Below are 17,545 nucleotides of genomic sequence, written 5' to 3'. Positions count from 1 at the left end.
TCTAACAAATTCCCAGGAGATGTTGATGCTGCTGGTCCAGAGAATATATTTTGAAAACCACTAGAATAATGGTTCACAGCTAGAGATAAGCATTAGAACATAACAATATCTTGACCTACCCCTACCTACTGAATCAGAATTTTCATTGGGTAGAGACGGCAGGCATTTTTTAGCTTAAAAGTTCCACAAGTGATCTTGATGCACTATCCTGGGTAAGAAACACGAGCTTGCCTGACCTGTGGTGGCACAGTGAATAGAGTGAAGACCTGGAATGCTGAGGTCGCCAGTTCGGGACCCTGGCCTTGCCCGGTCAAGGCACATGCAAGAAGCGGCTATGAGTTGATGCTTCCTACTCCCCTCCCCTCAAGCCTTTCTCTCTCGCTCATCTCCTTAAAAATCAATAAATAAAGGCTTTAAAAAAAGAAAAGAAAGAAAGAAACATAGCTCAATGATTAACTCTAGGGTCTTAACTTCTCCTTCTTCCCAAGCCTTACTTTTCACATCCCCTCCAACTCTCTAGCTTACTCTCCAGTCACATGGACTTGCAAGCAGCTTAATGATTCCAGAGCTTTGCTCCCTCTCTCTAAGCACCAGCTTAGTTTTAGATTTTCATTTATGCATCCATTCATTCACTGAGCACCTAGCACTTGCCAGGCACTGCACCAGATTCAAATCAGAGTGTGGCAAACACAAAGACACAGCCCAGTCTCATGGAGCCGACCTCATTTGCTCTGAGCTCCCCTATCACCCTATGCTTTCCCTTTTCTCTCAGTGCACAGCAAATACTAGCTTAATGTTGCATTCTCTTGTTAGACCTAAACTTCATGAAGCCAGAGACTGTGGTCTGTCTTTGTAGATGCTCAATAAGCGTTTGTTCAGATTAAACTGGAAAGTGCTGCTCCTGACCTTGTCTTCTTTCAAAAATTGTCTCCAGAGTCCTTTCTCCGTGCTGTCTTTTCTGACCTACTCCAGGTCATTCCCAATACAGTTAGCACTGAGCTCTGCCTTCCATGAGCCCACCCCCTAAGCCCATGTAGATAAGACTCTCCTCCCAAATCATGAGTTTGAGTATCTCCAAGGTTAAGGACCATTTTATTTTTGCCTTTTAATTTCTGTATTTCATAAAGAAGGTACATAATATTATTTGTCAAATTAATGAATGAAATCAATTTTGTTTTCACTTAAATCTACTTTGCAATATCTTTGTCCAAACTTCCTTGTAACTTTAATGATATCTTAATATTCCTGCACTTCTCCACAGTAGGAAGATACCATAATTTAAATTTCATAGAGCATGGAATATGTACAATGTGGAATTTAGAGAAAAATATTTATCAAGGGTCCAAGCGAGGCTTCATAGATGGTTCACTGCGTTCTGGCCAGGGTTCTGAGTTGAGGCCTTAGCTCCATCTCCCACTCTCACGTTAGACAAGCCAGTCACGCAGCCAGGGTTCTGAGTTGAGGCCTTAGCTCCATCTCCCACTCTCACGTTAGACAAGCCAGTCACCCAGCCAGGGTTCCGAGTTGAGGCCTTAGCTCCATCTTCCACTCTCACGTTAGACAAGCCAGTCACGCAGCCAGGGTTCTGAGTTGAGGCCTTAGCTCCATCTCCCACTCTCACATTAGACAAGCCAGTCTCGCAGCCAGGGTTCTGAGTTGAGGCCTTAGCTCCATCTCCCACTCTCACGTTAGACAAGCCAGTCACGCAGCCAGGGTTCTGAGTTGAGGCCTTAGCTCCATCTCCCACTCTCACGTTAGACAAGCCAGTCACCCAGCCAGGGTTCCGAGTTGAGGCCTTAGCTCCATCTTCCACTCTCACGTTAGACAAGCCAGTCACCCAGCCAGGGTTCCGAGTTGAGGCCTTAGCTCCATCTCCCACTCTCACGTTAGACAAGCCAGTCACCCAGCCAGGGTTCCAAGTTGAGGCCTTAGCTCCATCTCCCACTCTCACGTTAGACAAGCCAGTCACACAGCCAGGGTTCCGAGTTGAGGCCTTAGCTCCATCTCCCACTCTCACGTTAGACAAGCCAGTCACCCAGCCAGGGTTCTGAGTTGAGGCCTTAGCTCCATCTCCCACTCTCACGTTAGACAAGCTAGTCACGCAGCCAGGGTTCTGAATTGAGGCCTTAGCTCCATCTCCCACTCTCACATTAGACAAGCCAGTCACCCGGCCCTTCTGCTGCCCAGTTCTATCATTTGAAAAGTCATGGTTTGTAATCTACAGCAGAAGGATGCTACTTAATGAATTAAACAGCATCTTCGAAATTCATCTAAAAATGAAATCAGACAACCTTGTAATAAAAAGAGGTGTTGGGGAAAAAAAGGTCACACTTTACAAAATATATAAAATGTAAGTGTTCATAAAAAACTGTGTTCAAAGCATTGTGCCATGCTATAGTAGGTCTTCATTGAATATTTATTGAATGAAAGAAACAAAGCAATCTATGAATGCTTTCATTTAAATTGGCTCAAATCAAAAAGCACCAACCTGCTCTCACAGAGAATCATTTTGGGTGACTCACACATTGACTATCCCTCCGGAAGCCATGGTTTATCAGTTTGCAATGAAGGAGCCAGTGCCAAGTATCTCCCACAGGTGAACACACTCTGTTGCCAAAGCTCACAGAGCCTCACATGCATTTGGGGAAATCTGCCAACCACACATATTCGTGACTGCTAGACACACAGCTTATAGTTGTATATGAGCTACCATGTATCACCTTTACACACAGCTTTCTGTCAAGCTAGCAGGTAAATGTATTTTTTTAAATTTATTGAGAGGAGGGGAGGCAAAGACAGACCCCCACATGTGCCCTGACTGGGATCCACTGGAAAGCCCACTAGGGGGTGATGCTCTGCCCATCTGGGGCCCTTGCTCTGTTGTAACCTGAGCCATCTTTTTTAGCACCTAAGGTGGAGACCATGGATCCTCAGCATCTGGGGCCAACTCGCTCCATCAAGCCATGGCTGCAGGAGGTGAAGAGAAGAGTGAGAGAGAGAGAGAGAAAGAGAGAGAGAGAGAGAGAGAAGCGAGAGGGGGAGGGGTGGAGAAGCAGATGGGTGCTTTTCCTATGTGCCCTGGTCGGAAATAGAACCCAGGACTTACACACCCCAGGCCACTGAGCCAACTGGCCAGGGCCGGTAAATGCATTTCTAAGTGATATTTTGGTTGTGTAATATTCTTTGAAATGTAAGATCATCATCCTATCTAGCATCTGAGTCTTCTCTGGAGTAGTCTGGTACATTTTTCAACTATATACTCTTTTTAGCATACATGTAGACATGAAAAGAAAATAAAAATGTAAGAATTGTATCACCAACTTAATTTTCTCTTTAGTAAACTGGATATTTGCATAGGGAATGAAGATCCTAGAAAGCCCACACTATTCCCACAATTGCTTATGGAAACAATGACCAGTCTATGCAACAAGAGAAACAGTTGATAAAGTTTATGTGTCATTAAGTCAGATAATTTTACAAGGCTATGTTTTTTTTTACTTTTTTTTTTTATTTCAAGGCTATGTTCTTAAGGTTTCAGAATTAGGGATTTGACTGTGGGAACAAAAAGTCTTGGGGGCAGAACACCCCAGATAACCTCACCCACATGCATCTCTCACACAATGCTTTTCTGTATGTAAACAGAAAAGAGTATATGGTTTTTGTCCTTAGTACTAAATAGCTGCTTTTTCTTCAGCACACTCTTAAATTTCTGCACAATGAACAGCCTTCAGCACCTCAAGGAGCATAAACAAAAGATATCAGGCAAGTTCACCTACTCCCACTTCACTGAACAATGCCGGTTGTTCACTAAGCAATTCCCAGGGCACAGTTATGATGTGTGGAACCCAGAGTAGGTACTCAGGTTGGGTCTTTGGAATCTGAGGTCAGAGCATGTGGTGCCCTTTCCATCTCCAGGGCTTTTAGAAAACATGAATATGTGACCTAAAGTTTGTGCTTGTGTATACACCAGAGACTGTTTATGCATTTAGAGAAATTAAAGCATATTAAGGCCTCAAAATGGCTTATTGTTCATGCTCCAAGTTTTAGCCTTTTCTTTCTTACTTGCTTCTATGTTTTCTTCTTATGAATAAATGTCTACTTAATTATAGAAGAGGAATCAAATATATACGTAACATGTCTGTGGATAAAAAAAAAATCCTGAAAGAGCAACAAATTATATAGATAAGTAGATTTAAAAGTTTATTTCCCATTTCCTAAACAGAGTTGTGACTCTGATCCTTTTCCTGGATTCATAGACCCCGGATTATATCACAAGGCAGAATTTGTAATCAGTGTACCTAATTTATCCGAAAAATATATATGAGGATTTAAAGTCCAGTCAAAACTATAAGTACTTAAAAGAATAATGCAAACAAGTACTTAAAAAGACTCCATTTCTTCCTGCCTTTTCAGGGAATATTTTAGCTAGGGCTACACCTCGTAGCCTAGTAAGATGCTATTAATATGTAACAGCCTTGGGGGAACAGCTTCTCTCCTTTGTTGTCTGGCTCAAGTATAAAAGTAAAATAGGTCTGTGTTTTCCGTTTTTATAAGTATAATTATTATCATTATTAAAACTATGAAATAATTAAATTTCATTACTACTCTCTTACTCTTATTTACCTACTATTTTAAATATTAGAATTAAGCCAGAAATGACAAAAATAAAAAAATAAAAAATATATACACATGTCTGTATTACTTTAAAGTCATTTGGAAATATCTGAATGCATGACAATGATTCAGTAAGATGAGCAGTTACTATAATACAAGAATACACTCATATATCTCAGGCTGAATAAACTTGATGGGTCACTGAAGGTGCTGGGTCCTTTCTCATAACACAGACAATTCAAGTGTCAGTCAATTATCCCAACTGACTTTATATGAAGCAAACCAGCCAGCCCACGGTCTGTAAACAATATTAAACATCTACATTTTTCAGGAAAATTATGTTCTACCAAGTTTCAAGTGAGGTATTTAAAAAAACCCTTAGACAAACTTTAAAATAAATGGTTAAATTTAAAAAGGGGGAAATACACTGAAAAATAAACTGATAAAAAAAATCCCCACCAATACTCTAGGCACAATAGACACACAAATACTTGTACAATCACAAGGCTATTTTAAAATCAATCAGTCAATAAATAAATAAGTTAGGAAGTTCTGGGTTAGGCAACAGATGCTGATGAAATCCACAGTCTTCGATGCTAGCACGCATGGAAAAGAACTTAAATGCCTACCTAGTCTGCTGAGCTGCTTCTTGTCTGTTAGCTAGGGAGGAAATGCCTGCCAAATGCCTACCAGTGCACGTCATTGAAAAAGTAGAGATTAGTGAGAATAAAACAACAAAAAGAATAGTTCCCTACCCATTGCCTCCCACTGAATGAACTTTTGACATATCAGCAAACTCTTCTTTCCTCTTGCTGCTGCTGGTGTACTGCTCGCTGTACAGCTTGAGGGACATCTGCTCCACAGCGTCCCGTTGTGCCTCCAGGTAGCAGAGCTGAACCTCGGCCTAGAGAGACAGAGAGGCATTGCTGCTTTAATCCAGGAGGAATGCATTTCAGGTGAGGTGTAACAGCTCAAAGGAGGGGAGTTGTTCATACCATGACACTGCTCCTTTCGGGGCGGGATTTAATGGGATCAGGTGGACATATTACAGAATTATACCTTAGATATGAATCCTTTTAAGTTCCCCCTTAAAATGTGACCAGAATAAATGAACTCTAAGAAGACTCAGTAAATATTACAAAATATCCCTGAGATCATAATACTGTATGATGAGACTTTACATAAAAATTCTGTGAAATTCCTTAATAATATTTTTCCTCATATTGCCACATATGTAACCTTTATTTTTTAAAGATTTCCCCCTCCAACCCATATATTTGCATGGGCACATTTTGTGAATGCTTCTCATTATCTTCCCTGAAGAGAATAAGAAAACCTAGTACTAATTCTAATACCTCTTCAACAGTGACAACAGACTTCCTTTATTATATTTTTTTGTTCTCTGTACTATTATCTTAATTTTAAAGTAGAGTGAATGGTGGTTTTGCTTACATGCAGGTTTGAATTGCTAAATCTTTCATAGTTACTTGGGGCTCACTGTAGTAAAGGGGAGGCAGTAAGTTCACCATGCTGTTTTCTATCAAACCAAGGACAAAAGAATGCTGAATAATATTTGGCATGAGAAAGCATTAAATAGATGCTTTATTTATTGCAGCTGTGGTGATCTCTGTGGCTTTCGGTTTCCCTCGTCCTCCAGATGAGCCTGGAAATGAAGTGTCCTCAGCGGTCCGCTTGCCCATGCGCGGTAAAAGGGAGGGGCAATGCCGAGTTCACCTGCACGGCAAACCAAAGAAACTCTTCTTTTCTTTTGGCACACTTACTAAATCTAAGATCATCCATTAATATTTCTGATAAACCTTAAAACTGCTACTTCTTTATACTTTAACTATGTCTTCTCCTGAAAAAAAAAAAAACACAGTTCTGGGTCAGCTCTTGGGTAGTTGCCAGAATTCTGTAACATGTAAGAAATGCCGAGTCAGACACAGCCTTCTTACTCTTCATGTCCAGGGCCAACCGCTGCCTTTTACCTCGTCTCTAGTTTTATAGGCTCAACCCAGCGGGAAGGGATTATAAAGTGGCAGCTTCTTAAAAGTGCAAATCAGGACCTTGTAAAGGAAATGGGTAGTTTATAAGATCTCAAACCATTCTAGAGTTCCTATGTTGTAGCTTTCCACACGTAGCTAATTATTCATGCTTTGGATTGCCTAAGAACTTTTGAAAAATGCTAAAATTACTATATTCACATAATTGAAGTTTCAGAAATCAGTTAAATAGCTATGTATTAGTTCACGTGAACTTCTCTTGTCCAAACTAATTGGCTTGAATAAGAATAGACTCAACTAGATTAAGAATTATGTCAAACACTACAAACAAAAGGTAATGTTACATGGAACATATTTAGTTTGGGGGGAAAGGGTGTGGCTGGTGAGAAAGCACAAAGGAATTTAGCATCTTTATTAAGGATTTCAAAGGGGAGGTATGGAGCATGTTAATGACATTATAGACAAGTCTCAACCAAGGATATACAGATATCAAGATATCATAGAACTTGGAGGAATAATACCTAAAGACCTAAGAATGTTTTCTCTTAATGAGAAGGTAATAAAACTGAATATAGGGAGTCAATGATTAGAAAAAAAGAACAAAACATATCTTTCAAAAGAGTGCACAATATTTTATGTGAGCAAATAAATGAGATAACTGAGAGATACTGAACAATAGTCAAAGAATTTAAAAACAGTAATTCTTCTAAATGCCATCCTTCCTCCACTGCCCTCCTTCCTCCACTGCCCTCCTCAAAGCTATAGGGATAATGAGGCGGTCATCCTACACCAAGAATTCTGTTGAAAACCCTAAAAGAATAACGCATCTGCACCACAAGGTTCCAAAGGGCATGTTTGATCCCTAGAGCTTCCTGTTACTTTTTAACCAACCTAAAGTAACAAGCTAGACCACTGCTTGTTCTAGGTCATGATCTCAAAAATGTGTGCCACTGGTCACAATGAGGATCATAAAGAGGGATGCTGACTTAATGCAGACTCATTACTACTACGAAAAAATAACTTGAGTTTATTCCTTTTAGATCCTAGGCCATTTCTGTGTAAAAGCGAAACACTTCTTATATAACAAGGATACATGGAAAGGACTTTGGAGAACATGCTGAGAGCAACTCAAAAGATAATTTGTCACCTTACCAAAAAAAACCTGGTTCGAAGCCCTGGGCTTGCCTAGTCAAGGCACATATGAGAAACAACTACTATGAGTTGATGCTTCTGCTCCTCCCCCCAACCCTTTCTCTCTCTCTCTCTCTCTCTCTCTCCTCTCTCTCCTCTCTCTAAAATCAATAAATATAATCCTTAAAAAATGATTGAAATATTATAACCTAAGACTTACATTGCCCAATATCTCACAGACATTTGACATAAAAAACTTCCCTGCACTAACAGGGAGATGAATTAATGGTCCAAGTCTTTCCTATCCATCTCTGTTTCTATCTCTGCTTTCAGTGATTCATTCCTAAATGTGATGATAAAAATAGAACCAAAGTAGATCGTTCTGCTAAGGTTGAATGGCTTTCCCGATCTAAACCGCTCTGCAAACTGTCTTAACCTTTTTTCATACTTTATCTTAGTTTAAAGATAAATTTTTAGGTGAAAGATCTGAAGAAAATACAGTTCTTACAAAAAATAACACTGAATCTCTGATTAAAATAATTTTATTCATTAGAATTTTATTCATTTTGAGAACAGTGGATACTTGTAAAAGGAAATATATTTTATAAATGGAAACAGTCTGATTAAATATTATTACTGATGTGTATAACCAACGAGATTTGGCAACTTACTCATTCAGGGAAATAAAAGGAACAAGAGGAAGCAGACTCGAGGACAGATGCCCCTCCTGCTTTCTGGTCGGTGCCATCAGTGGGAGTAGGAACGTAAAGAGAGCAATACTACAGTAGATGGAACAAATGAGCTGGATTTGGTCGAGTCTTTTCTGAGGCACTGGTGGGATACCCAGAAGTGAGATATTCAAGCAAGTAGAAATATTACGACTGAAATACAAACCTGGAGGCAGTGGTTGGCACTGAGAGATGAAGTAAGAATGCTATGGAAGAAAATGTATGATGAGAAGAGAGAAAGGATCAGTTCTCGTTTAGCCTGACCAGGGCCTGATTTACTGCTTGGCCAACCTAATGTGATGGATTCTCAATCACTCTCCCTCCATCTCTCTCCACCATCCCCAAATCCATTTTATAGATGGTTCATTGGCTGATCTTTTTGAATCACACCTGAGATCACTGGCTGTTGTTGCTTAAGGGCTCAATTCTGTACTTCTTTTCTTTATACTCCCTTCTATGCCTTTCAATGTCATCAATATGCTAATGGCTTTCAATCCTCTCCTCTGAGCTCCACCCTATGTATTTAACCAACCCCTGACACTACTACTTGATTTACTTTAGCTATAATGGTTCAAAACAAAACTCTCCATCCTCATCCTCCCCGTATTCCCTCAAATGTTCTCTTCTTAGACCTTTCCTTTTAAATAATTGGCACTATGTGTTGTTCAGGTCAGAAACCTGAAAGTTATCTTTGACTCCTTATTGTCTTCATTTACCAAAATGTGTCTCCAGTCTGTCTCCCCAGTCTTCATTGCTGCCAACCTGACCCAAGCCTGCATCTTCTGTCCTCTGCAGTCCGGCAATTATCCTCTAATGTGTATTTTCTTCCACCCATTCCTGCCGCTTCAGTTCCTTGCCTTACAGTGGCTAGAGTGGTCTTTATGAAACATCAGTTGGTTTCACATTGCAATCATTCCTAAAAAATAAACTCTCATGACCCATAAGATTTGGTCCCTTCCTGCCTCAGACCTCATTTCTCCCTCGCTGACCTAATTACCTCACTGTTGATCACCATGCCCCTGTCATCCTTGCCTTCTTTCAGTTCTTTAAACAGCCCCTTCCTGTCTCAGGACGGTTGCACATATTGTTGCCTTTCTCTGCAACATTCTCTTGCTAATGCCAACTCATCCCTCAGCTCTCTGCTGCCTGGCTACTTTTCAGAAGGGCCTTCCCTGATCGCCCTATCAAAAGTAGGTCCACTCTATTTTTCTGTATTTTGGAACAGTGGTAATTTCCTTGACAGCACACATCACAATTTACCATTTTTGTATTTGCTGGCCCATACTTTTTCTGTCTCTGTCTCCAGACTCCAAGCTCTGTAAGGAACTGTGTTCTCTATGTCTCCTTTGCCACTTTATATTCCCAGCACCTTGGCATATCTGGAACATTAGGGGCTCAGTAAATAATTGTTGAATGAATGAATTGTACACTCATTCATCTATCTATATATTACTCGTATGTTCACTGAGCCTTTATCATGGGTCAAGAACTGCACCAAAGACTGGGTACAAATAGGAACAAAATATAATCTCTTTTCTTAAGGGACTGCAGTGTAGTGGAGGAAAGAGCTATGCCAACAGGTACTACATGTGTGCCAAATGAAATGATTGTGGGGGAAGAAGGGGAAATAAAAAAACTAATTGCCTGGAGGTAAGGAATGAGCAGTGAAAATTTGATAAGAGGAGGCATTTGAGCCAGATCTGGGAATAGGGGTATGACTGTTTAGGTGAAAAAGTAGATGAATATTTTTATAAGCAGAGTAATTCCTTTGGTCAGAGACCCAGGGTCATGAAACTCTGTGGCATGTTCAAAGACTGATGGCAGGAGCTTTGGCACATTTGGACAAAGAGGCTAAAATAGAAGGGGATAGACTGAAGGATGTGAAGTTAGAGAATTCAGGTGCTATCCAATGAAGTGCCAATAGAAGATCACTGTCTCTGTGATGGCCTTCACTTTCTTCCATCTCACCGTTTCTAGCATGGTAAGATGGTCATCTGATGGATTAGCCCACGTAAGCTCAAAAAACTCCTATGTCCTGGCATACTTTGAGAACACTGCATTGAGAAGGAAATCAATAGTGTCCATCAGGCCAAAAGCCCAGTGTCCCAAACAGGGGGAGATGCCTAAGAGATATTATTAGTAAATCATAACCTCTAAGAAACCTTAAACATAATATGTAGAGTCTACTGTGCCCTCTGCAATTCATATGTTCAAGCCCTAACCCCAATATGACTGGATTTGGAGATAAGGTCTTCAAGGAGGTAAGGTTAAATAAGGTAACAAGGGTTGGGCTCTAATCCAATAGGAATGGTGTGCTTCTAAGAAGATGAAGAGTGGGCACACAGAGGAATGTAGTCACTTATAAGCCAGAAACCAAACCTGTCAACAGCCTGATCTGGGATTTCCAGCTTCCAGACTGTGAGAAATAAATATCTGTTGTTTAAGCCAGTGGTCCCCAACCTTTTTTGGTCCATGGACTGGTTTAATGTCAGAAAATATTTCACAGACCGGCCTTTAGGGTGGGATGGATAAATGTATCATGTAACCGAGACAAGTGTCAAGAGTGAGTCTTAGACAGATATAACAGAGGAAATCTGGTCATTTTTTAAAATAAAACATTGTTCAGACTTAAATATAAATAAAAGGGAAATAATGTAAGTTATTTATTCTTTCTCTGCGGACTGGTACCAAATGGCCCATGGACCGGTACTGGACTGCGGCCTGGGGGTTGGGGACCACTGGTTTAAGCCACCCATTCTATGGTATTTTGTTATTGCCACTCTAGCAAACTAGTACACATAATAAAGTTAGAAACACTGCCTTTTCATCTGAGGTTTAATACAATTGTTTTGCTGCTTATTATTAATAGCATGTTGTCCTCTTTATTTTATATGCACCTAGAGCCCAAATCACTAGAGATACACTTCTTCAACTCTTCAAATTAGATTAAAAGTTAAGAATTTAGAATGCAAGACATAATGTTCTAAAATATTTTATTTCAATTTGGCTTGTTAGGTGGTGATCAAAATTCAACGATCTGGGTAGTCTGAATAATTGTCCAAACATCTACTTCTCTCAGATATTGTGTCTAATAGCAAAATAGGTAGCCCATGATAAATTTTGGGGAGTAAATTTTAGTCATTCCTACAATCTTTACAGTTTTAACACATAGTCACTTTTTTTTTTTCTGAAGTAAGAAGCAGGGAGGCAGAGAGACAGACTCCCGCATGCGCCTGACCAGGATCCACCAGGCATGCCCACTAGGGGGCGATGCTCTGCCAATCTGGGGTGTTGCTCCATTGCAATCTGAGCCATTCTAGCACCGGTGGCCATCCTCAGTTCCCTGGGCCAACTTTGCTCCAATGGAGCCTTGGCTGTGGGAGGGGAAAAGAGAGATAGAGAGAAAGGAGAGAGGGAAGGGTGAAGAAGCAGATGGGTGTTTCTCCTGTGTGCCCTGACCAGGAATCAGACCCGAGACTTCCACATACTGGGCTGATGCTCTACCCCTGAGCTAGCCAGCCAGGGCCATAATCACTTTTATAATCATACAGATATATGCCTTATCTTAAAAAGCACCAATTTATTTCAGAAAGATCAATTATTTCATTAAAACTACATGTCCTAGCATCCTTTGTTAAATATCCTGATAATGATAAAGTTAATTTTACTCTTACTTAATTCATGCCTTTGTAGGTTTGCCTGGTCACTCAGACTCATACTGTATTTCATAGCCTCCCACCGCATCTACCCTCCTACTTGCATCTGGGTTCATGTTCTCCTCCTCCCCTCCTGTTCTGTGCAAACTGTCCATATTTCTAAGACCAATCCCCTCCACTTGTGCACCAGATCCCCCTTAACTACACAAATATCACCACCCCACAGCAAATTGCCCTTCTCTCCTCTCTCAACTTGTCCTCTCTACTGTATTAGCCACACTAGTACATCAGCTGCCTTCCAACCCCATTTTTTTTTTCAATGTAAGAAAAATAAAAGGGAAAAGAAATCTCTAGAAACCAGTTGACATCATCTATCCTCTGGCTAATGTCCCTTTTCTCTGTTCTCTATTACAACAAAATCACTTTTATATGCTTTATCTACACTATGTCTAATTCCTCTCCTGTTTCTCTTGAACACACTCCCTCGGGCTTTTGTCCACATTCCCTATGCCAGTGGCAGGTCCTCAGTCTGCAACCTATGTTGACCAGTTCCAGCAGGTCCAGTAGGCACTCTCTTGGAGAGTTTGGTCCTGTTTGCATGGCAGTTCAGTCCCTAATCTCCTCAGGTCATTGCTGAAATGTCATCTTCTCATTCAGGTCTTCTTGATCTTCTACTTAAAACTTCAACTCACCCCTACACGCAGCGATCCCTACCCTCTTCATACATATTCACTATATCTAGCCAAAATGTATTTTGTATTGTACATCCTCCCCATCCCCACCCTATTGACTGGAAGCCCCATGAGGGCAGGGACATTTGTCTATGTATTCATTGCTATATCCCCAGCACCCAGCACAGCACATGGTATATGAAGCCACTCTACAACTTGTCTGAATAAATTTTACTGTTGGAAAAACTGAAGTGATTTAAAATATACTAAGAAATAAAATGGATAGTTTGAAGTCTATATAACCTCAGCTTGATTGTTAAAATCACTGGCTTCAGTCTCCCTTAGGAAGAAGACTATCTTTTCTTTGACAGAAATAAAAATTATTAAAATATATACCTAATTTGCTTTCCTCTAGGAAAAAAAGGAAGAAGAAAATAAAAGCTTCATTAATTAAAGCATCATTTGGTAACATTTCATTCAGCTAACAGAGTGATCTTACATGTTGTATATTGTATTAGAAAGTAATTAGGGGCCCTGGCCAGTTGGTTCAGTGGTAGAGCGTCGGCCTGGTGTGTAGAAGTCCAGGGTTCGATTCCCGGCCAGTGTCACAGGAGAAGCGCCCATCTGCTTCTCCACCCCTCTTCCTCTCCTTCCTCTCTGTCTCTCTCTTCCCCTCCCACAGCCAAGGCTCCATTGGAGCAAAGATGGCCCGGGTGCTGGGGATGACTCCTTGGCCTCTGCCCCAGGCACTAGAGTGGCTCTGGTCGCGGCAGAGCGACGCCCTGGAGGGGCAGAGCATCGCCCCCTGGTGGGCAGAGCCTCGCCCCCCTGGTGGGCAGAGCCTCGCCCCCCTGGTGGGCATGTCGGGTGGATCCCAGTCGGGCGCATGCAGGAGTCTGTCTGACTGTCTTTCCCGGTTTCTAGCTTCAGAAAAATACAAAAAAAAAGAAAGAAAGAAAGAAAGAAAGTAATTAGGATATGGAGTGAAACTTCATCTACTGTTTGTGTGTGATAATCTTCACAATCCATATCAAAACAAAGTTTTAAGTCTTCTGGGTAGGAGCTTGTTTTAGTGGTTTTAGTGTAGTAAAATCTGATTTCCCATTTAAAAAAAGTCATTTGACCTTTTGGAGAAGATATTAACAATGCCATAGTTATTTGTTTGTTTGTTTCTTTCTTTCTTTCTTTCTTTAATTAGGAAATTGAACTTAGAAAGGAGGATTTATTTTAAAAGTTAAGTATATTCATACTTTAAAATATTTTAATATAATTCATTTTGAAGAATCCACACTAAGTCAGGACAATCATGGGGATCCTTCAAATGTAATAGGTGAGAGCTGTATTTTTCTGGCAATAATTTTGCCATTGGGGAATAATTTCTTAGTCTTACTACAGTCTTTTTTTTAACCTTTGATGCAGTATCTCCAAACACACGTCTTTTTCCTTATTCCTTATACCAGGGGTCCCCAAATATTTTACACAGGGGGCCAGTTCACTGTCCCTCAGACCATTGGAGGGCCGGACTATAAAAAAAAAACTATGAACAAACCCTTATGCACACTGCACATATCGGGTTTTTTTTTCCCATTTTTAATTTTTTTTTTTTTTTGTATTTTTCTGAAGTTGGAAACGGGGAGGCAGTCAGACTCCCGCATGTGCCCGACCGGGATACACCGGGCATGCCCACCAGGGGGCGACGCTCTGCCCATCTGGGGCACCACTCTGTTGTGACCAGAGCCATTTTAGCGCCTGAGGCAGAGGCCATAGAGCTATCCTCAGCTCCCGGGACAACTTTGCTCCAATGGAGCCTCGGTTGCGGGAGGGGAAGAGAGAGACAGAGAGGAAGGAGAGGGGGAGGGATGGAGAAGCAGGTAGGTGCTTCTCCTGTGTCACTGGCCGGGAATCAAACCCTGGACTTCTACACACCAGGCCGACGCTCTACCACTGAGCCAACTGGCCAGGGCCCACATATCTTATTTTAAAGTAAAAAAACAAAACGGGAACAAATACAATATTTAAAATAAAGAACAAGTAAATTTAAATCAACAAACTGATCAGTATTTTAATGGGAACTATGGGCCTGCTTTTGGCTGAGATGGTCAATGTCTGGTTCCATATTTGTCACTGCTAGCCGTAACAAGAGATATGACGTGCTTCTGGAGCCGTGACGCATGTGTCCAGTGTCATCGGAAGTAGTACTGTACGTGAGTGACGCCGCACCTTGCGGCGCCACCACATACAGTACTCCAGGAGCACAGGATGCATTCGCATCCTCTCACTGACCACCAATGAAAGAGGTGCCGCTTCCAGAAGTGCGATGGCGGCCGGATAAATGGCCTCAGGGGACCGCATGCGGCCCGCGGGCTGTGTAGTTTGGGGACCCTTGCCTTATACAAATATTTAAAATACCTTCTCTCTTTCCTCCCTATAGTATCACTCTTGCAACCGGCCCAGACTGCTTCCTTCTGGAAACAACTTCAGGTTGATTAGAATCTACACTTGGGACTCTCCATTTTTTTTTTACTTGGCAGAGTTCCTCATACTCACTCCAGGATTTAGACTTGTCACTTTTATAGTGTTGAGATTATTTTTCTCCTGAGATCCTGGTATTTTGTGCATTTTTGCCTTTGTCATCATTACTGGTGGTTTATAACTTCCTGAAATAACTCACTTGAAGGATTAAATTCAATGTGCTTTTCCTTTGCCCAGAAATGCACCTTCTAAAGACATTTATTCACATATCCATGATTAGTTACATTCTGGCTAAATACAAACAACACATGACCTTACAGTGAAGGCGAATCTCACATTGCTCTTCAGCCCTGAGTGCATGGCTGAGTGGAGTGTCGAAGCTTCCTTTTCCTATAGACTTGCAGTAGGACTAAAGAACAATGTATATCTTTGGAGTATAGTTAATTAAGGGCCTTCATTTACTTATTTGACAGGTTTACCTTGGAAATCTCTAATGTGTAAAAGCACCGAACAAGATACACATCTGGGTCAGACATGGTGCCTGCCCTCAGGGAATGTATAACCTAGAACAACAGAAAAATTATACTAACAGGAGCTAAAATATTCATTCAAGAATAAGACCAATATTATACCTCAAAAATGTTGCCAAAGAAACAGTTTGTCGTTGGATAAGAGAGTTATAAAAGTGTTAAAATATATAAATATATATTTTTCCATTGTTAAAAATTAAATAGATATTAAAATTTTAACAAGAATCTCAGAGCTACTTCAATATTATACTTAGCAAAGACTACTGTATATACTAATCTTTGTATATTAAGGCACAAAACTTCTACAAACATATTGGCAAATCCAGGAAAATTAGCCTTAGCATCTTAAGGTTTTCTTATATTTATATTCATGGATAACTAACTCAGGGCAACTACAAAAGATAACTGACTTAAGTAAAATATATTATGTTTATATCTTTAAAAGGTCATCTTTATTTCTGTTGACTTGATGCTGTTTGTAAACTATTAAGAATATTCCCTGTAATGTTTAGAAAATTCTTATTTCCTTAATTATAAATTGTTAAATCGTAACTATTTTTACACAAAGCAAAAATATTAGCATAAATATGATTTTCATTATTTCTTCTGTATTTATTTGTATGTAAAGAAAAATGTCCTCTTCCTCCATTTTAATGATAGATGACATGTTTATTAACAACACCTCCACCTAACAAACATAAAGACAAATATATCACACAACTGCATTCATGGAGAGCCTCACCCACCACTGCCGGGCCCGTCTTTGTAATGCAAGTAGTTAGAGTCATTAAAAATTCAGCATTTTATGTCATGAGCTAGGTGGGAACAGAGTGTGATTACACTGTGTCCACTAAGCGGATGATTAGAATTCCGATGTTTCTCCATTACTGTTTCCTTAGCAAATCTCTGCACAATGACACGGGCATCAAGTCTGTGTTTATATTCTACGGCTGTGTACTTATTCCCATCTTCCAAATTTCACTATAGCAAATCCTTATTTACTTTCGGGCAGAAACAAAAAAATAAAGATGTATAATGTGAAGATACAATCTTAGCTTCCCCTGCCCTGCAGGACTGGCAGTTCCTTCTCAAGTACATTTATGCTGGCAAATGCAGCTATTAGCTCTATAACTATAATGTGTACTCCAGTTCCTTTGAAATTCTATAAAATAGTCATCCTTAGAAGGTAATAGAAAGAAATGAAACAGGAACAACAAGAATTACTTTACATACTAATAATAGCAATTTAGTTATCAAAACAGAACTGAACAAGTGTGTCTTTATACTGTTCTGTTAAAAATTTAGCCTCCTAGGGTTCTAATAATCAGGGCCTATGGTTCAGGAATGCACGGTAGCACTCAGCTCAGAGCCTATATCCTCATTTCAAAGAGAATCATTCAAATCGACATCCATCCTGTCAAGAATCTCGACTTTGAGCTGCTAATGTAGAATAAAAATCAATATAAATTTTGATCATTTGATGAATATTTACTTCTTACTTTAGTGTTTGGGGATTTAGAAATGAAAAGTGCTGAATCAAGTCATTTTCTTTTTTTGTGTTTGTGCCAACACCAATTTACTACCCTCCAGAAAGTTCCTGAACAAGACGTCTCAGGCGGCATGCGTGTTGGTTTTTCCTGTCAATCATAACAGTATGTCAGTAGGGAACCGTAATCATTTCCCCTTCATACTCTCAGTGTTCCAAAAAGGAATATTTTGATTACTTCCTTGGAAAAGGTA

At 40.3% G+C, this 17,545-nt stretch overlaps 1 protein-coding gene and 1 long non-coding RNA gene across 5 annotated transcripts in view; one reads left to right on the top strand and one right to left on the bottom strand.

Annotated features, from left to right (window-relative positions):
- Positions 1-17,545, bottom strand: part of AKAP6 (A-kinase anchoring protein 6) — a 495,640-nt gene that overhangs the window by 145,895 nt on the left and 332,200 nt on the right. For all 4 annotated transcript variants that reach the window (XM_066344191.1, XM_066344194.1, XM_066344192.1 and 1 more), the window contains exon 8: positions 5,370-5,518. In XM_066344191.1, coding sequence (XP_066200288.1) covers positions 5,370-5,518 — 149 coding nt within the window. The remainder of the gene's footprint in view (positions 1-5,369; positions 5,519-17,545) is intronic.
- LOC136377422 (uncharacterized) lies at positions 5,521-6,444 on the top strand. Its single transcript, XR_010746301.1, has 2 exons — positions 5,521-5,570; positions 6,230-6,444. It is a non-coding gene; the product is annotated as an uncharacterized lncRNA (long non-coding RNA).

The sequence above is a fragment of the Saccopteryx leptura genome, chromosome 6 (genome assembly GCF_036850995.1).
Source record: "Saccopteryx leptura isolate mSacLep1 chromosome 6, mSacLep1_pri_phased_curated, whole genome shotgun sequence".
NCBI classification, from domain to species: domain Eukaryota; kingdom Metazoa; phylum Chordata; class Mammalia; order Chiroptera; family Emballonuridae; genus Saccopteryx; species Saccopteryx leptura.
The sequence above is the reverse complement of the archived record's forward strand: the minus strand, read 5'-3'. Positions and strand labels throughout refer to the sequence as shown.